Source organism: Bos mutus, chromosome X, assembly GCF_027580195.1.
Source record: "Bos mutus isolate GX-2022 chromosome X, NWIPB_WYAK_1.1, whole genome shotgun sequence".
NCBI classification, from domain to species: Eukaryota; Metazoa; Chordata; class Mammalia; order Artiodactyla; family Bovidae; genus Bos; species Bos mutus.
Window position 1 is genome coordinate 120,898,561 of NC_091646.1, and position 21,484 is coordinate 120,920,044.

The 21,484-nt window shown below is 33.7% G+C and overlaps 1 protein-coding gene across 5 annotated transcripts in view; it reads right to left on the reverse strand.

The window, feature by feature from the left end:
* Positions 1–21,484, reverse strand: part of CNKSR2 (connector enhancer of kinase suppressor of Ras 2) — a 284,773-nt gene that overhangs the window by 122,245 nt on the left and 141,044 nt on the right. For 3 of the 5 annotated variants that reach the window (XM_005897733.3, XM_005897734.3, XM_005897735.3), the window contains exons 8-9: positions 19,367–19,435; positions 2,294–2,440 (exon numbers count right to left, since the gene is read on the reverse strand). In XM_005897733.3, the coding sequence (XP_005897795.1) occupies positions 2,294–2,440; positions 19,367–19,435 (216 nt within the window). The remainder of the gene's footprint in view (positions 1–2,293; positions 2,441–19,366; positions 19,436–21,484) is intronic. The other 2 variants (XM_070365342.1, XM_070365343.1) reach the window with 1 other exon arrangement.

Here is a 21,484-nt window from a genome sequence, read left to right on the forward strand (position 1 = left end):
ATGAAACTCTGTAACGGTACAATTTCAGGTCTTCAAAATAGACTTTAGGGAGATTTGGCGGTGGGAGATTTGGTAGTGGCGTGCGATGTTACAGGACTAATCCATTGCCCTTACTCCTAAGACTTTGTTTTACCACCACCTGTAAATATTTACTTAAAACTACTACTCTTTCTTCTGCTTCTTAAAGTCAATTTTCAAAGTTGAAAGCAGGGTCCCTCCTTGCCTCCTCCAACCCATTAATAGTATTGTTTATCTATAAAGAGTCGAGCTTGGACAATACATTTTAGGTGAACTAAATGCAGGCGAAGTAACAAATTTATAAAAATGTCAACACATATAAGCACTTACGTAAATACTGATTTTATTTTTTTCTGAATTCAGCATTCTGAAAAAGTAAATTTACAAGTATACTCAAAGTAACTGAATAGGCAATAAGGAATAAATATAATTAGTGATCTGATGAGGCACATTTCTTGGCATTTAGGAATGAACCTAGAAACAGTGTCTTAAGTATCTATTATAATTAAGGAATGATGTAGAACAATTTAAAAAATTAAAGTCTTTGTTCTCTAGGTTTAAACACACACACCAAATGTATGTGTAGCAAAGAAAAAAGGTCTTTCGATTATTTCAGAATTTTCTATAAAAGTGATTCTTAACTATATATTGTCATTAGCTTAATTCTCCAGTTTGTGCTTGTGGAAAAGAATCTAAAAGGGGACCAAATCATCAATTTATCTTCTAGAGATATTCCCTCAAATAGAGTTCATGGATCAACAAGAAATTAGCTTCTTTTTGGTGTTCACTGTGAAGCAGAAGGGGCTAGAGAGAAGCTGTTAAATTTAACCACACATATAGAGACGAAAACTTAATGGCTGAAAGGGTCTCTTCTTCAGGGTTCCCACCTTTCAGGCTCTGAAGAAGGATCTTTGGGGAAGACATGTCAATAGAAAACTACAGAGTGGAACAACAAAGTAACTTACAATGCAGTGAGAAAATAAAATGATGTGATGGGAAGGTCTGATTTGCTAATCTATGAATTAATGAGTCAAATACTGGTCTCTAAACTTTAATGATCATCAAAAATCTTTGATAATAAACATACACTGCAAGTCAAGTGCATTTGGACATATTAATATAGTTTTAAAATATAGTTTTATACATCTTTATTTGAAAAAAATAGATTCACATTAAAAATTTAAAGATCTTAATGTTCTTTTTATATTTTTATCTTATTTAAGTATAATGCAACTTTGAGGCCAAGAAGTAGGAAAGTTTTAAACAATGAGAAATCATTGTAATCTATAAGGCCATTCATGTGTAATGAAGAATTGAGAATTTCAGGGGAAAAAAAATCAAGACTGGTGTAAGGTACTAATACAGAACTTAATAGTAGCGATAACAATGGCATTTTCATTTATCGCTTTTCTTTTTAATCTGAACAACAGGAAATGTTCTATTTCAATGGGCGACTTTAATTTTTAAAAATTAAACTTCTATGAAAGGTAATGGTCTTCTATTTTAAAAGTGCAGGTCTTGTGAAGAGTAAAATTTTCTTCTATGATGTGTTTAAACATTATAGCCTGACTGAAAAGGAAGAAAATGTATTATTTCCTTGTCTTTATCAATCAGAATATTTTTATCACTTCCTAGATACCTCTGGTTCTTAATGAACCTAATTTATCAACACCCAGAGTAACATTTTAGAGTGATGTTTCATGTTGAAGAAAAATGCAGAATTTCTAACGTAACAATTTCCCTGTTTTTGCCTTTATACATGGTGGAAATGAAAGAAATGATCCATCAGGAAGAATGTAATAGGTACATTTTAATTACTATCTAAAACTTTCTCTACCTACTGTTCAAAAACAACTATTCTTATCTCATGAGCTGATTTAAAAGAATTCTATAAACTATTATCTAGTTTCTTCAAGAAGTATATATGGATATAACTTTTAAATGGAAGATTATATCACAAAATGAAACCTCTCACTTTCATTTCTATCCACATTTTGGCTTCAAATAACTTGTGCTTTTCTTTGGAATTATGCTTTAAAATGTTTAAAAATTAAGGCAGGGTTCTTTATCATTTGATTTTAGTTATAGTGAGTTTGAAATTTCATCACAATTAAGCCTATTAGGATCAGCTGTGAAGAGATCATTTCACAAACAAATTTTCAAAAGCATACAAGATTAATCCATATGCTGCTGAGATGAGGCACAATAAAGAAGCATTACTGAGATAATCTATGGCTAAAATGATGGTGTATGACTTATGATTAAGCTTCATTACCTGCAGAGCAAGGGGCTTCCATCTCATATTTTTCAGTAAAGCTGGTGCTGAGGTAAGCATGCTCTGAGGTCGCTTTTTCAAAGTTAAGATAACACCACTCGGGTCCTCTCGTAGTGCATTCACCAAATTTTTCAACTGCCACCCCACCTGGTAACCAGCAAAATCATTACAATAAAATTGAGGTACAGTATTCAAAGATTTAATGTTCTCCCCCTTTAATAAGATTAGTAAGAAAAAAAAGAAAACCACATAATTGGTGTACCATCCTATCAATTTTCAGGAGATATAAACTCAAAAAGATATTTTATTTTTGAATTGACTAACCATGTTATTGCATTAGAGTCCATATCATTATGAGATAACAATGGACATTTACAAGTCAAAGCAGAGACTAAGATGGTATCCAACCAATAGAATAATTTAGAATTAAAAGAAATTATGGCACTATTAATGCTGCACAAGGTGTAGATCCAAGCTTTGTTCACAACTTACAATTTAAGAATCCGCATGCCTGAAACAAAGATTTGGCAATGTCCTGAACTCACAAATTAAACCACATGCTTGCTCATCACCATCTTTTAGAGATATGTGGTACTAGTGTCCCTAAGTGAGACTGACATTATACTACCAGTAGCTGGTACTGACACACCAAGGCGACATTCTGAGCGTGGAAGACAGGATTGATAAAATAAACCTTTAACCACAATATAGAGTAAGAAATGACAAGGTAATGCTACTCCAATGCAGCAGCTATTGAAAATGTGTTCCAAAAGACTCTATAAATTTAAAATGTAATAAACTAAATTTAATGAAGCCATTATGTGATATGTGAATATCACCCCAAACATATTGTATAATTATGTATAATTAAACAGAAGTACTTGATAAATGTCCAAAAACCTGGCTCAACTGTTATCCATGTTATATTACTTATCATTCTTTTACATTATTGAATATTTGTTAATTTGCTTTAAGACATACTGGTTATGCAGTTATTTGAAATCCTAGAAGTATTCTTTAAAGAAACACATTAAAAACATCTATTATTCCAAGGTTTAAAAAAATATATTTCACATTTAAAAGAGACAACCATTTATTCCAACTCTAATGGATTAGAAATTTATGCTACATAAATTATATAAATGTGTTATATAAATACAGTGGGTCAAAATTTATCCTGGATTGCAAGCAAGATTTAGCCAATGGTCTGAACATGATCTAGTTTCTTCCTAGGCACCTAAATGAAACGGAATGGTTGCCTGTACCTATTCACCATGTTTTTGCCTGGGAGATAATGCTCAAGCTGTAAAGAATGAGCACTTTCATCCAAATTAGCACAGATCCCAGAGACTATGATGAAAGAGGTACTCTGGACCACAGCCACTGAAGGATAATGGGAGACTTTAGTTTATATGACGGACCATTCATTTAAACTACAGCTTCTACTCTAGCTAAACTGAGCGAAGTTTAAGAGAAAGAGGACACAAAGGAAGCAAGACATTATAATGCCTAAAACCTCACGGTCTCAGATAGGAATCAAAATGATCATTATGATACTTGCCTAACATGAATAACAGGCTGTCAATTTTTTAAAAAATCACTTTAATGTGGATCAGCTACAGCAATGATATTGGTCAAATGTCTCCCATTATATATAAGTGGAGATTATTACATCCCCAAAGGTACACTGATTCTGATTCTTCTGATGGCTAAGAAGTGTCCCTACAGCCATTTCTATGAGCCAAGATCAAAGCAAAGTTAGTTCAAATTCAAGTATTCATTTTGCTTGCCAAAAAAATAAGTGAGCAGATTTTTGAATACCAGGTCTGGAGGGAAAAAATATACTGTTTACACAAAGAGTTTATGAACAACTTATTAATGATAACCACATTTTATCATTTATTTTAATTATTTAGATAACTGCTAATGATACTAAAGCAGTCAATATTACTGTAACCTTCTTTCAGCCTATCTACTCTAGACAACGAATTACACATTGATTTCTATGTACCAATTTCTCTTCATTTTATTCTATGACATAATCATGTCACTAGTTGAAAATTCTTAGGGCTTGACTGGGTTTTCCAGTGTAACATTTAGTGTAATTCGATTCATCCTACTCTTTCACAATTTCTCTATGCTCTTTTTGAGTACACAATTTCAAAAAACAGAATTGTTTCTCCATGAAAAAGTGAAATTGATTTTTGATGACAAAGTAATTATTTGGTTAGATTTAAATTTTGTATGCATGCTCAGTCGCTCAGTCATGTCCAACTCTTTGTGACCCCATGGACTGTAGCCCACCAGGCTCCTCTCTCCATGGGATATTCCAGGCCAGAACACTGGAGTGGGTTGCCATTTCCTTCTCCAGTCAATCTTCCTGACCTAGGGCTCGAACCTGTGTCTCTCACATCTCCCGCATTGGCAGGTGGAATGTTTACCACTATACCACCTGGGAAGCCTTAAATTTTAAGCTGAATGAATGTTATTTAATTGCAGAAAATTATATAACTTTATTACTTTTTAATTAGCCTTACCACGCTCACTGACATTCGATTAGCAGTCTTTTAAACAAAAGCAATCCATATATTTATCTTTGGCTCCCAAATTCTACTTCTACTGCCAAAAGGAAATGACTGGATAAAAGCATAGAGATAAATGTGCAACATGTATGTTGCAGTGCTGTTTAAACCAAACAAAAACTGTACGTTATGCAAATGTCCATTAGCATGGGACATAAAATTTGTGTAGGAAAAGTTTAAATGTAGCTGCTGCTGCTGCTGCATTGCTTCAGTCATGTCCGACTTTGTGTGACCCCATAGACAGCAGCCCACCAGGCTCCCCATCCCTGGGATTCTCCAGCCAAGAACACTGGAGTGGGTTGCCATTTCCTTCTCCAATGCATGAGAGTGAAAAGGGAAAGTGAAGTCACTCAGTCATGTCCGACTCGCTAATGTAATTCAATTTTACTTTTGTTAAAAATATGTATATAAATATAGAAAACACAGAAAGCTATATACCACTATTAACAATGGTTACATTAAAGTGTAATAAAGACTGTAATATATATTTTCCCATTTACTCTTTAATTTCCTAAACTTTTGGCAATAAACATGTGTTTTATAAACAATAAAGCCAACAAAATATTGATTAATGGACCTAGTCTAAGAGTAATATTCCAGTTAGAAAATTGTGAATTTTCTGAATTATCTCATTAGGACTGTTTGTTATCAACGGTAAATTCCCACAAAAACAACCAGAAAGGCAACACTATGTAGAACAGTAAAAGATGGTGATGGGGAAATGACATCCGCTCTGTACATTATCCTTTTAAATAATTGTCAAAAGAAAAATAAAATTATTACTCAACTATTCATAATAAGACCTACATTATCTGTTGATTTTTTATTCAATGAATGATTTCAATAGATTCCTCACGTAAGTATTAATTTAGGTTTTTGTGGAAACTGCTGAATAGTAATATAATGAAGTTGGCTGTGTAATTCCCAGTATACATGTAACATTTTTCTTAATAACAGATAGGTTTTAGCTATATCAGTCCAACCCCAGTATTTGTATACCTATAAATAGCAACCAGACTACATGCCTCTCATATGAATAATCTTTTTTCCTTAGTCCTTTCTCAAGCTCCTTGACTTGGATAATTTCTTCATTACTTTCTACCTTTTCTACTGCATATTATGCTTAACAACTGTACCCATTTATTGGATTGTACCATGTTCTATTCAAGGGCAGATGTGGTGTGGTCTTAGAGCTCTAGGAAAAATGATTCTCAGCTCTGGTTCTGTGTATCCTCACATATCTTCAAACATAAGTATAGTGAATTATTAAAATAAATTTATTTCTCTGTTACTAAGATACTTATGGTTGACAGATTATAGGGGGGACATGAATAGATGGTATTAATATGAAATGAGGCAAGTATATGGGTTACAACTTCAAGAAATTCAGGAGCCCCATTCCGGAGCTAAATATGGTACATAGACATCAAAATAAGTGAAATATATCAATGTGTATTAATCATTTTTCAAACTTATTTTTCTATTTCCTCATTTGAGTTTCTGGCTATGGTTTTAAAGTATTAAATTTGATAGACCTGAATTAAAAGCCATGTGAAGATGCAACAGTAATATGAAAAATAATTATATACTTTACATTGGCTGCAGTGAAAGTCTTTCTGTACTAGGAGATAGAAGGAGCTTTGAAAGAAGGAAAACCAGGGATTCTAGTGGTTGCTAATATAAAAGTATAATCCACTAATATGGGAAGGAATTAAATAAGGTACAAAACTTTAAGTGAGTCTGGGATACAAAGAAAAACATTCTAATAATCAAAGACATCCAAAAAGGAACTGATAGACTTGTGAAAAAGTGAACTCAATACCAAAAGAGATGTTTATGTATTACTGCACAGGCTAAATAATTAGACTTCAAAAATCACAATACGTTACAACTTTACTATGCAGAATGGGTAGAAAAGTACAAATAGATGACAACAGATGAGCTTTGTAGTAAATGGATGTGGTCCTGATACAACTCTGAATACTTGTCCTCCATCTTTCTTCCTCCTCACAACCAATACATGCAAGAGTTTCCTCCAGGCTAAGTGTTATTCCCCTAATATTTCATGCTGTCATCTTACAAAAAAACTCTTGTTTGCAGAACTTCCACTAACAACTTTCTGCATGACTCACAAATCCTCCTAACTGTCCCCAATCCCTATCAAGAAGTTGTGGCATATTTTCAACAGTTCATTCATCCATACTAATAGCTACTGAATAATCAAGCACCAGTAATTCACTGTGCTAGGTGCTTCATACTGCATTCCTTTTGTTTATATCTTCATTCTTACAACAGCCCTAGGAAGTAAACTATTAAACCCATTTTACATGTGAAGAAACTGAAGCAAAAAGAGATTAAGTTTTCTTGGTCAACATTATTAATAGAAACATGTAATTCTCCAAGCCAGAATACTGGAGTGGGTAGCTGTTCCCTTCTCCAGGGCATTTTCCCAAGCCAAGCATCGAACCTAGGGTTCCCACATTGCAGGCAGATTCTTTACCATCTGAGCCACCAGGGAAGCCCAATAGAAACATAGTAAGTTGCAAAGCCAGAATTCATTCAAGTCTGTTTGATTCTAAAGCACAAGGCATTATGACAGCAAACATCCTCCTCTAAATATTCCACTGGTAGTACAAACGAATGCAACACTTGATGCAACAGCAACAATAAAAAGTTCCCCATCATCCTCTCAAGTTTTGAGCATGGAGTCACCTACAACAGTTCCCCCTGTTTTTAATACACATCTACCCTGAAGAATGTGTGTGCTTACTCAGTCATGTCCAACCCTTTGCAACCACATGGACTGTAGCCCATCAGCCTCTTCTGTCCATGGGATTTCCCAGCCAAGAATACTAGAGTAGGTTGCCATTTCCTACTCCAGGGGATCTTCCCTACCCAGGGATCCAATCTGTGTTTCTTGCATGTCCTGCATTCAGGTGGATTCTTTACCACTATGTCACCTGGGAAGCCCATCCTAAAGAACAGATTCTGGCAATTAATACCTCTTCTCATTCCTTTATCTGTCTTGGATACCAGGTTGTTAGACTTAAGTCTTAACTGCTCTTTCTACTACTAGTTTTTTGCAGCTCCAATATACAGCTACAGCATAACAGTGTTCTTTTCCTCAAAACACTTGAAAAGCTCACCAAAGGCCTAACTAAAGAGTCAATTCCTATAATAGACCCTGTGCCAATATGGCCATCACTATCTCCTATAGTTTCTCTTTAATGTAGTTCTTAAACTTCAGAATGTGTTAGAACCATCTGGAAATACCAGTTTTTCATCCAGTAGGTATGAGGTGGGGCCCTAGAATCTACATGTTTTTCCCTCAAGTTACCAAATGATGCTGATGCAGCTGGTCAGGAAACATTGTTTGAGAACAGTGAGCTTCTTGAAGCCAGTGACTTGCCCATGTCTAGACTATTTTAATATGTTTTTAAGATTGGATATTATAACTTATAAAATCACTAAATATTGATGTGTGCCTTCCATGTATTATGGGCGCAATGGCGCTTGCAGCACAACCTGTGACTCTTTAAAAAGCATAATGAGCAGGGGAGAGATGAGCAGCTCAATAAGCATTTACAATAAATAAGACTCTGATGCTGGGAGAGATTGGGGGCAGGAGGAGAAGGGGACGACAGAGGATGAGATGGCTGGATGGCATCACTGACTCGATGGACAGGAGTTTGAGTGAACTCCAGGAGTTGGTGATGGACAGGGAGGCCTGGTGTGCTGCAATTCATGCGGTCACAAAGAGTCGGACACGACTGAGTGACTGAACTGAACTGAAGAGAAGTACCCCAATAGAATGGATAATGGGAGCCCCCCCAAGGGCAGCTAACCCATTTTTGAGGGTTCAGGAACGGTTTCCTATTAGCCTAAGCTGAATTTCTTAGGAAGTGGACACGTGAAGAGGATATGGAAGCTGAGGGACTGAAGAAAGCCCTGAGACAAGTTAAAACCAGTTTGAGCAATTCTCAGTAGTTCAGTATCAGAGAAGGCAATGGCACCCCACTCCAGTACTCTTGCCTGGAAAATCCTATGGATGGAGAAGTCTAGTGGGCTGCAGTCCATGGGGTCACTAAGATTCGGACACGACTCAGCGACTTCCCTTTCACTTTTCACTTTCATGCATTGGAGAAGGAAATGGCAACCCACTCCAGTGTTCTTGCCTGGAGAATCCCAGGGACTGCAGAGCCTGGTGGGCTGCCATCTCTGGGGTCACACAGAGTCAGACATGACTGAGCGACTTAGCAGCAACAGCAGCAGCAGTAGTTCAGTATGGGTGGAACAATTGGTTAAGTTAGTATTATGCTGCCCTTCAACACTGTGCTTTTCTTCTCAGCAAAAGTACCCTTTTATTATATAAATACTTGCATTTTTATTCTGCCACGTATAAAATCTCATGTATCCGTAATGGTGCTTATTAAATGCAACACCCATCATACAGCCTCTTATAGCTAGGACCTTATTTTCCTCATGTGACTTTACATCTCTCTTATGGCATTTTTCATGTACTGCTGCTTATTAAAGCTATATATTTTTCCTCATGTCCTTCATCTACCCTCACAAAACTGGATATTGAGGCTTTTATTTTGAGGATAAAAACTGAGTCTCATTTTTCTGGATATACCTGCAATCAATGTCTTAGAAATGGCAGAGACTTAATGAGTATTTGTTGATAACTAGTGAAATGACATGGTGACACGAGAATGTGAATGTTTCAGAGATAATGAAGTGCCTTAAAAGTCCAAAGGGAATTTTGTTTTGTATATAAAACTAAGATGTAATATTAAATTTTTCTCTAAATGTAATATACTTGATACTAAAGCTATAATAAACATTCTTTACCTCAAATTACCAAATAAACTTTCTTATAAACTAACATTTGGAAAAAAAATATAGAGTGGATACTTCAGACCTAAAGTCACAGTGATTTGATTATGACAAGAAAAATATTTTCCATAATAATATATAATATCCATAATATCTATAATATCCATAATAATATATACCCATAGTAACAATGGATATAGTTGCTATTTCTTGTAGAAATATTCTGTTTCATCATATACATTATAGAAACAGTTAGGAAGGTTTTCTAGAAAAATATAAAGTCCAGGTTTTCCTTTCTCAATATTTAATAGAATATTTTATTCACACTAAAGTTCATGGACCTTTAAAAATCCACCTATAACATCTGATACCAAGTATGTCATATTATTAAAGATAATATGTTTTTCACATATGCTGAACTACAAATAGTATCTTCCTGATTGTCCAGGTAGCAAAATTCAGTGTCTGTAAACAATGGCATGTCTTACTAGTTTAAATGCAATCCCCAACTTGGACACTGAAATGTATTTTTCAGCACAAACAGAATTAAAATGGTCCAACAGAGTTTTTAAGGTATCCCAAGAGTTTAAAGCCACATGCTCTGCTTTCTTGTAGACAGGGCTTGTGATTGCTTTGATCAGGTTGAAGCAGATACCAAGGGTTCTTGGGTAAATGGCAACATAAGTGGGCAGGTCCTTAGACAATGGGTTGCCCAGATTAGGTACACAAAGGGCTTTGGGGTTGGTGTTAAAGAAGTGACAGTCTTCCTTTCCTCTTTGTACATAGAGTGAAGAAGTCTCTGATCCCTTTAGGACATTCTCTAGCCTATCTGATTCCTAAACAATAGGTAGTGAATTATTTGACCAACAAATGAAAAGACTCTCTATGGTTCCAAGTAGCCAAAGTTACAAATAAGCATAAAAGAATGTAAGCCTATCAACTTAGACCTTTACCTCTGTTACAACTGTATTTGAAATTATAAAAAAGCATCTCTAGAAATACAAGTAGGAAGATAGGACATTCTTAAAATATTTTCAAAGTTATTATCCTTCAGAAGACAAAGTAACAGACCCATTCATTAACAATTACACACACTCCTGTGTAAACACTGGCTCTTACTCATGGTTGTAATGTTTAAATGATACCTATTCACAAAGTAAATTTCAAAGAGGCTTGAAGTGTGCCTATATGAATGTCTGACGATATGAGTCACACCATACCCAAATGTTCCTCTGCTCTTTTTAAAAGCACTAAAGAGACAATTCAATATACAACCCATCACATTCAGACTAATGACACTGTGTCTTTGCCAAATGTTTTGGTGCTGAGATATTACAGTGCTCTGTTCTCCTGCATTACCGAAACATTTCAAAACATTTCAGAATTAATGAATTTTGATACACAGTATCTTTCAAAGATCCTAGAATCACTAAATTTAAGTACCAATCTAAAAACTTCACCTAAACTTATTTTTTTCACACAATATATTTGTGTGATATATTTGGAGATATCCTAATTTTGCTTTTTCACAATCATTCATTTAGTGAGTAGAAATAGAGAATTACCCATGGTTCAAATAAAGAGGAATATAAGCTGAAAGGTATGCATTTGGTTAAGGAACTAAATGCAAAAAAAAAAAAATTACTTTAAATTCCAGCATAGAGGACTTCTCTGGTGGTCCAGTGGTTAAGAATTCCGCCTGTCAACGCAGGAGACATGGGTTTGATCCCTGGTCCAGGAAGATCCACATTCCATGGGGCAACTAAGCCCGTGTGTCACAACTACTGAGCCTGTGATCTAGAGTCCATACATGCTCCACAACAAGAGAAGCCACTGCAATGAGAAACCCGTGCACTGCAACTAGAGTAGCCCCTGTTTGCCACAACTAGAAAGCCCATGTGCAGCAACAAAGACCCAGCACAACCGAAAATAAATAAATAAGTAAAATTAAAAAAAAAAATTCCAGCATGGAGTAATTTAAATAGGTAATTCAGAGTATTAGAAATGACCCAAGGTTCTATCTATTATAAATGAAACCTTAGTACTGATTATTTTTTACAAACATGACTAGAAGAGATAATCTTGGGAAAAGATGAAGGGAACAAACATTCAAAAAGAAGGAATTAAAAAGTTTTATTTTCATTACAGGGAATACTCCACAATTTTATGTCTTTATTCACTGAGCCACTCTTCATCTCATGGCCTCCTTAAGTATTTATACAATGAAATAAGACTTTATTAAAGCATTTGTTTTTTAAAGGCAAGTTTTTTATGTGGTTTAATTTTACTGTAAAACTTGGACCATGTTGAGCTCCTCACAACTTGAATTTACACATATGTTTTGGTAGCTAATATTTTCATGTTTATTTCACAGTCACATATATAATATACGTGTGTGTGTGTGTGTGTGTGTGTGTGTGTGTGTGTGTTTTATTTAAGAGAAAGCACAGAGAACAGTTTCTCACCGCTGAAGATGGATAGGGAGTCCAAGAGAGAAAACCAACTTGAAGACTACAAGAAGTACTTTGTTTTCACCTATTGTACACCACCTTCTTGGAGTCTTTCTCTATAACCAAGAAGTTCTGAGAGTTACATCAGAATTTCTTGATTGACTCATGAGGAAGCTCATGGGAGGAAGAAAATAATACGCATGATTTTTTTCCATTTAGTTCTACAGATCACCCACATTGTTTTTACCAAAGGTGATAGATACATTTCCACATCCTGTTACTTGCATTATCTTCTATTACCTATCCTGTTACCTATATAAACTGCACCTTTGTATCATTGGTATCTCTGCTTCTGGTATAGTTTAGCATTTTGAGCAACTCAATATACCAACTCAGTATGGTATTTGGTAATATTTTGGTCTCTGAAGGTCAAAAGTTTATTTTGAGGGGCTTCATGGTTCACATTTGTATATGCTATAGGAAACTAAATCAAAGCCCATTTTATTCTTATTTCATTATCATTCATGGTATTCTTTAACTTCTCCAAAACATAAAATTCAGTGAGTATAAAAGCCTCTGCTAGGGAGACACTGAGAAGGAAGACAATCATGTAACAGTAAAAGAATGTGGGGATGAATCTTTGGTCATATCACAGAGCTTCATTACCCCCAAAATCAATGGGATATTTTCAAAGAACCATAATAATACAAGTTTTTAACTAGAATTTTTATAAAGATACTTGCATGGGTTAAATTTTAACTTAATTTTATGTTTGCATATATATGGAAATTTTACATCTCAGCCATTTCTTCCTATGTTTCATTTCTGTTCTCCTTGCAAAGACATTGAAAATGTGTATTTTAAAATAAAGAGTCTTAGTCACCAAAGCTAAGGGATGAAACACTGTTATCTAAAAATCTATACATCCTATTTGTAAGAATTCTGAGAAAGAATAAGAAAACATCTATATTTATGAAAAATTCAACTTAATTTAGGAATCCAAACAAAAATGTAAAGTAACCAAAGGCAAGTATTCATAAAGAAACATGTTTAAAAATCTATAACTTTTCTATAAATAATTTTATAATGTCATTTACTGGTAGACATTTAACAGATATGTGTATTTGAAAATACTAGCAAGTACTGCAATAGATGTCTGCATTTATCAAAACAAAACCAAAGAATGTGCATATATGCATTTATATAGCTAAATAAACAGTAGTCTACATCTTTATTAACAAAAAGTTTTAGTTTAAGAACTTCCGTAATGGCTATAAATACTTATTACTGTAGATGTTATCTTCAGAAATCATTTTATCAGAAATGCAACAACTCAGACAAAAAAGCTAATTCCTTGTCAGTTCTAAATGGGGCCCCATGAACTCTCTCTGCCATTAGTCTCAATTTTAAAATACCCTTTATTGTCCAGTATTACAGTAATAAGATGAGAGGAAATATGAAAGTGATGAGTAGTTACATGACCTAAAATTTCAGCCACAATGTAGCTGAGAATGTTAATTTAGTGGCTGAAACCTATATTTGAATCCTAAGGCTAAATAACTTAAAAAGAACTTAACATTATTAAAATTATCTCTTGAATTTCCCATTTTATGACGCTCTAATGTATTTCCCTTTCATGCAATAATTTTTTATGTTTATCAGGCAGCTGTCATCTACTAATTGCCCACCTCTATCATAGACATAAAGTAAATCAGGGGACTGTAACTGACCGACTTCTGTCTTTTTGATACATGTAGGAAAAGGGATATAGTTATTGACACTGATTTACAAATGAGCTGCACACTTAAAATCCAGAGTAGGAAAGAACATCAGCCAAGAGATACATTTTAAACATATAAAATAAACACTTATGTGGATACATTTTAAAATTCCATGTAAAATAATCAACCTATTAATTGTATGTCAACACCGAAAGATGTTTCTAATAATAAAAAAAAATTAGAGCTAACCACATTTAGAACCAATTAGTCTTTTCCTGGTGGAGCTAGGAAGAATTATATAAATTAGAAATAAGTCAGGATGCAGTGATTCGCAGAAAAAATAAATTGGTTCACAGGAAGTTACCAATATTAAGGTATCATACAACTTATCTTCTTTATATAAAGACTTAAGATAATTTTAGTTTGATAACAGAAAAATCATAAAATATTAGATAATAAAGTAATAAATTTATTTCTCTAGGGATAATAAAACATAATTTATATAAATATGTGGCCGTTCAAAACCAGTTTCCACACATTCTCATCAAATCCACAATATTCAATGTAAAATAAAAGAAACTATATCCTATACAAAGTAGAATCTGAAATAAAATTTTACTATGAGGAACTGAAATCTTGGATGTATTATTTCTTCTAATTTTTGGTAAGTGTCTTTTCATGTTATTTTCCCCTTCCAAAAGAAAACAATTAACTTGCTCTGTTTTAGAATACCAATTTCTTAGAATCCTAACAGAATTATTTTAGGATATTATCATAACCATTTATTAAGCAATATGTTAAACACCATGCTAATATACTTAATCTCTATACCCCAGCAACATCTTGTGTTTACAGGGATAAGAAAGCAGGTGCACTGCAAATACTGCCATTTGAGTTTTCAATACTTTTTGTTGTAAGAAATTATAAGATAAATATTTTCTCTTTTGAGAAAGGAGAACAGAAGAAAATAGGCAAGAATAAAAAAAATACTGAAAACAGTGAAGAATGTAGGAGAAATAGTCAAGTGAGAAGAGATGAGGATGGTCAAGTAAAGAAAACTAAGTTAGAAGAAAAACTTAAAAAATAAAGACAACAATTATACATATTTAAAAAAGAGAGAAAGCACATTGGTGTTAGCCAATATTGTGGTACTGAATCCACTCAATAAACTACTCCTTCCAGGCAACAGGATAAGGGCAGGGCAGGGGTAAGGGATTTTTGAGTTTTAATGGGTCACCATACTCTCCATCCATTCTGATTACATTGGCTTCCCTTTCAAACAATACTCGCCTATTGTTGCGAACTCGCCTATTGTTGAAGGAACAAGAGGGTGAAGAAAGAGTCACAAATGAGAGACTAGAGTGAGAATAAGAAAATAAAGGAGACACTGCTGAGAATTACATAAATGAAGTCAGAATGACCTTTCCAGATAACTCAATAGTCCTTTATCTCCTTCTCCCTTCTCCCACCCCCTATGACATCACCTGCATTCTTGTTCAGTAATGTTTACCATTTAGGGGGTAACAAAACCCACTAGTTTATAGTGTTCGTCTTCCAGCTCTCACTGATCACTGTCAAGCATCCTGACTGTTTGTTGTAGGCTATCTTCTTCTTGACTATCCCAACCTGGTTATTTTCCATTCCAGAAGGCTTTATAGCCCCATCTATTGAACCCTTTCTTGCCATAATGTAGTCACCAGGTTCCAGAAGACTTTCCAAATAGTGAATATGTTTTAGTATACACAAAAAATAAAAGGAAAATTTTCCAACTGCTATTTTTTTTCAACCATCACATACCCCATTCTTTTCAACTGATATTTCTAAGAAGAAAGTATCTGTTTTTAGTATGGATAGACTTTTATAACACTTACACACCAAAAACAGCAAAGACATGAAATTTTAACAGATTCATTAGGAATATGCCCAAATAGATTGAATAACTATAAGTAGACTCATCAGCTAAAAAAAAAGTGTTAAAAGTGCATCATGAGGGCAGAGTTGCTGGTTCAAACTATGCCGAGGTATCTCCCAGAGAGGAATGTAGTGGCAGATGAAGTGGAAAAAATCTTGGGAGATTCCAGCAGCCTTTGAGGAGTTGGATCTTCACTGGCAGGGAAGACATGCAATAGGACTCAGTCTGCTTTGCTTGGATGTTCATGATTTTTTCTTCTTCCTACCTGGCAGCCAGTTTCTCAGCCACAGAAGTATGTTGATTAGAAAAGCTTAAAAGCCACTTATAATAAAGAATATAGCAACGTGAAAAAGGACATAAAATTTCCAGTTTCTTTTTAAATAAAAAAAATATATATATTTTAAAGAGAAAACTATAAATACACACACACACATCTAATAGAACATCTTGAAGATATACCATACTAGCAATTTCAAAAATAGTTTTTGAATTCATCTGTGATTATTCAACTTTCTCATACTCTTAGGGGAAAATTTCACATTGCTTTTCTAGGTATTTTATAATAAGAAAAGTAGTCAAATTTTATATTGTACATTACTACCTATAACAATAGGAAATTTTATAATTATAGAAAAATACTGAGCTAATAACATTCAAAACATAAAATTGAACATTACTCTTTTCATTCTTGAACCTATATTGGTATAGCATAATATTGGCAATATCTCACTATTCTGATTAGTTAAATACTGGATTAAAATATGTATTTTAAAAGCATTAGGCAATATTTTAATGTAAATATATCATAACAAACCCTTAATATCCCTGGTTATGATTGCAGGGACAGAAGGGATAACTGTAGACTACAAATAACTTACACTTGTTTCAACTAATTTATCGATCTATCAAACCTTTTATAATAACAACACTAAGATAATGTCCATTCCCTCACCTTTGTATATTGTCTCGTAAGAAGTAAAGGCCACTGCACAGACCACAATGGGGGCAATAGCAAGAGAGGACACAGTAGGGTGCATTTAATGAAAGATACCATTCATGCACAAAAATGGCTCAATTTGAACAAAAAGAAGGCAATCTGCTAATTGATCACATTATTAAGGAAGGTCACTTTGATGGAATTCAACATAATTTCCTGTCAGACAATGTCTCTATTATCATCCAAAATCAATTTGCAGGTTGCAGTAGCAGTCTGCTAAGGACTTGGACTCCAGTTGGCCCAACCATTGTAGTAGATAAAGGGAGGTTGGAAAGTTAATTTCTGTGGAACTTCTAACACCTGCCTGGCATTGTGTTTTATGTATCTTGTCTATCTGGAGGAAAGGAGTGAGTGAGGATGTAGCAGTAAAGTTAAATTTCAACCCCATTTCTAATTTCAATTAAGCTGAACCACTATCCAAGTTATGTAAATTCTCACTTCCTCTATTTTCTACCCTTGGCTCTGCGTAACCTCTCCCTGAATCTTAAGATTTACTTACAGGATTGTGGGAATTCCTCCCCTTTTGTTTGATAATCTTACAATTTGAGTTTGGGGAGGGAGTATAATAAAACTGAAGTAAGAGCATGGACCTTGGAGTCAGTGAGCTTTGAGCTGTGGGTGGGTTAAATAATCATTCAGTCTCCATATACACCTTCTTCACAGGATCATTGTGAGGAGTATATAACATAAAATATGTGAAGGACTTAACATGATGCTTGGCACACTGTAAGAACTCAGTAAGTGTTGGCTCTGGTTATTATTATTGAAAAGATAAATAGTTATCATGACTCACTTAAAACTATAGGTCAATTTCAGAGCAAAAACTGAAAGCAAGTTCCTCCAACCATCATTCTGTGTAGTTTCTAATATTTTAGAATATTCCTGCAATAGAAAGATGTGTTGACACATTCTCACAGTATTTAAATATCACCAATCCATATAAATTTTATTGGTTCACTTTAAGTCTTTTAAAGACTTTCATATTCAACAGGCATGAGAATCTTTGCTCCACAAAGAGTATCCTTTTAACAACTTTATTTCTCATTAGAGACTAATTTCTATCCTCTTAGTATTGACCAACTGGAAATAGGTCAAACTATCCAACAGACATCATATTTGCTAAGGTCACATTGTAGAAGTGGAGGCAGTGTGAACATCAGAAGGAGGAGCTGCCAATCTACTTAAGCAGCTCTTTTATCCCACTGCCCAAATCCTCATCCTAAAGGACAAGAAACTTTACTCAGGACAATCACTTTTTACTGTATAGTTTCTAGTCATGAGAACTTACTCATCATCAAAACTGTCACAGAGTGGAAAGGCTCTGTTGATTACCAATATTCTCCATTAATTAGCCTCAACTAGCTAACAATAATTAGTATTAACTTTATACCCCATACATAAAATTTTTCATACTTTCATTAACTTTTATTCACTTAGAAAATGAACTTATTGAAGAAATATCATAAATTTAATTATCAGTGTTCAGGAGCCTCTCCAAGATATTACAAACTTCTCATTCAAACCAAATTTAAAATAGCATCTGCCTTAATATCGGAATCACTGAGAAAGATCAGACTTTTCACATGAGTCTTCTTACTCTCCAAATATAGCCTTTCTTCTATGACTAGAATAGGCAAAACCAAATTTAGTTAAAAGGTACAGCAGGAAATAATTACTTACTCTGAAGAGTCAGTGAGTAACAAATAGAACATTTACCAGGAAAAAAAATGTTTTTCTTTTAAAATGTGGATTATAAATCAATAATCAGATTATTTTAATGTTAACTTCACTTTTTAAAAACCATATATTTTATTTTGGCAGAGACAGAGCAATTTAGATAGAAACTAGTCCAAAATGAAAATCATATGATGTTAATTTTAAAAATCTAAGATTAAAAAAAAAATCTAAGATTAAGAAAAATTGCCCTTGAAAATCTACCACAGGCACAGAATGTCACTGTCATTCTCAGCCTAGAAAGGGAATCATAAGGTTCAAAGAACAAAAAAAGAAAAAAAAAATTATGAACTTATTCAGTTAAGTGCAATAGTTTTAAAACTTAAACTATAGTTCTCTTTTGGGAAATGAACAGCCAATTCAGCTACTAAAATAAAAAAAAATGACATGAAAATAAACCAATCTGCCAGATACTTTAATGAACAAATCAATGTTAAAGTAGATAAATGAATGTATGGTGTTATAAAACATATCTACTAGGTAACCTGATAATTTTTTAAAATGAAACTTAAAAGTTATACTAAAAAATTTTAATTTGTATGCACTGTCACTGTAATTTCTATTCCAAAATGGTCATCCCAGTTCATGGGGTAATATTATCCATACAGAATTGTACATCTAACATCAGCCACCACCAATAAATCCTCATGTTATTTTAAAACAATGCCTTATGAAATTTCTTAAGATAATTAAGAAAAATAGTCATTCAATTATTTTTCAAAAGGCTATTTAAATATTTTGTACACAAACCGGCATTTAATTTCATTGTATTCTTTTAAAGACTTAAGCAATCTTTGTATTAGTTCCTCCCACTGACTTGTAAGGTAATTATACATACCACAGTCTGATGATTAACTTGAATCACTTCATCCCCAGCATGGATCTTCTTGCACCGATCTGCAGGTGACTAAATTAAACATAAAGGAAATGGTAAAGAACATAAGTTTTATCAATCATTTCCTCTCTATGGAAACACTACCATAAGTTCACCCCTTTAAATCAGATCAAGAGCTTAATTATAATCTTCATAAAATTAAACTAAAAAAATGTTACTAATATTTGATATTTAATTCAGATGACCATTTTATCTACTACTGTGGGCAAGAATCCCTTAGAAGAAATGGAGTAGCCCTCATAGTCAACAAAAGAGTCCAAAATGCAGTACTTGGATGCAATCTCAAAAATGACAGAATGATCTCTGTTTGTTTCCATGGCAAACCATTCAGTATCACAGTAATCTAAGCCTATGCCCCAACCAGTAATGCTGAAGAAGATGAAGTTGAACGGTTCTATGAAACTCCAATACTTTGGCCACCTGATGTGAAGAACCGACTCATTGGAAAAGACCCTGATGCTGGGAAAGATTGAAGGCATGAGTAGGGGACGACAGAGGATGAGATGGTTACATGGCATCACCAACTCAATGGACCTGAGTTTGAGCAAGCTGCAGGAGTTGGCGATGGACAGGGAAGCCTGGCGTGCTGCAGTCCATGGCGTAGCAGAGAGCAGGACATGACTGAGAGAGTGAACTGACTGAATACTTTGATCTACTATTTGTATTCTATGTAAAACTAATGACAGAAAGTAGGAATGTAAGACAATATATAGATATTTATGTTGTAAAAGACCATTATCTTTCTGAGACCATTAGGGAAAAATAATAATGGCAAACTGTAAACAGGCAACCCTCTCAGTAGTTCTACTGGGCATCTGGTTCAAAAATATATATGTCAAAACATATCTTTTAAAACTTTGGTCTTTTTCATTTAATACAAATAATTCACATTAACTTCAGCAAACAAATATTATCAAGTACATCTTTATGATCTGCACCAAAGCTTTGTCAACTAATGATTATATCGCTAATTTATTTCATCATTAATACCATCAATTCTGAATAAATGAGAAAAGCAAATTGAAAGGATAGCCATTAGCTCAAAGTTACATTAAATAACATTCTTTACAGTATCTAACTACAAGAGAATCCTATTTCTAATGTTTTATGCAGCATAATACATTGGCAAAACCACATTAAATAAACTAAAATGCCAATATTTCTACAGGATGTAACAATTTTATCATTTTTCCTCTTTATTCCCCAAAGAGATTAAAAACAAAAACAAACAAGAAAGAAAAAAACTAGTAAACTAATATTGCCAAGTTTTCTGAAGTTTTTAGGAAACTGAGATTTAAGATAGAAATTTCCTAATACTGTAAGAATTTAAAATACTCTACAATTCTTTATTTTTCCCTCTAATGACTATTATGTATATTAGACATTTTAATGATAATATGCATATGGGCTTTTGAATATACAGAAAAAGTATTTTATGAAAACAATGTATTTGTGTATTTATATGTGTGTTAATTTATCAAACACAACTATAAATACTGTAATACAATTCATTAATATCTATTGAAAGGAAGAGAAGGATGATATGGTGATAGAACTTGCAAAGTAAAATGCTACTTTTAAGACACTGGAATAGGATTTTCTTTAAAAAATATTTATAGTAGGCTAGAATTCAATTCCATTTATTGAAGGAGTAACACAGCCCCACAATTAAGAGGGTAGTTTACCTAGGATGTGAACCCAACTCTAAGAATAGTGTCACAACAAGAAAAAAACAAGCATTTATTTCACAGCACCTTCCAAATCAGACAAGACCATGTAACATTTCTGCAAAGTCTGTAAATAGAGCTGTAACTATAGAGTCTGTTCCTGTGCTATTTGGCTTACAACTGATCTTTTTAAACGAGTGTATGAAAAAAAAAATCAAGTCAGTGGCTCTAATTCATAATGTAAAAGAGCTTGATAGTTGCTACATAAAATTCAAAGAAACTGAAACAACTTTTTGCACAGGGAAGTGAAAAAGGAAACAATTCATACAAAGTATAGACTTTCAGTGTTAAAATGTATCCTAGAGAGAGTTTATCCAAACCCCTAATTTTACAA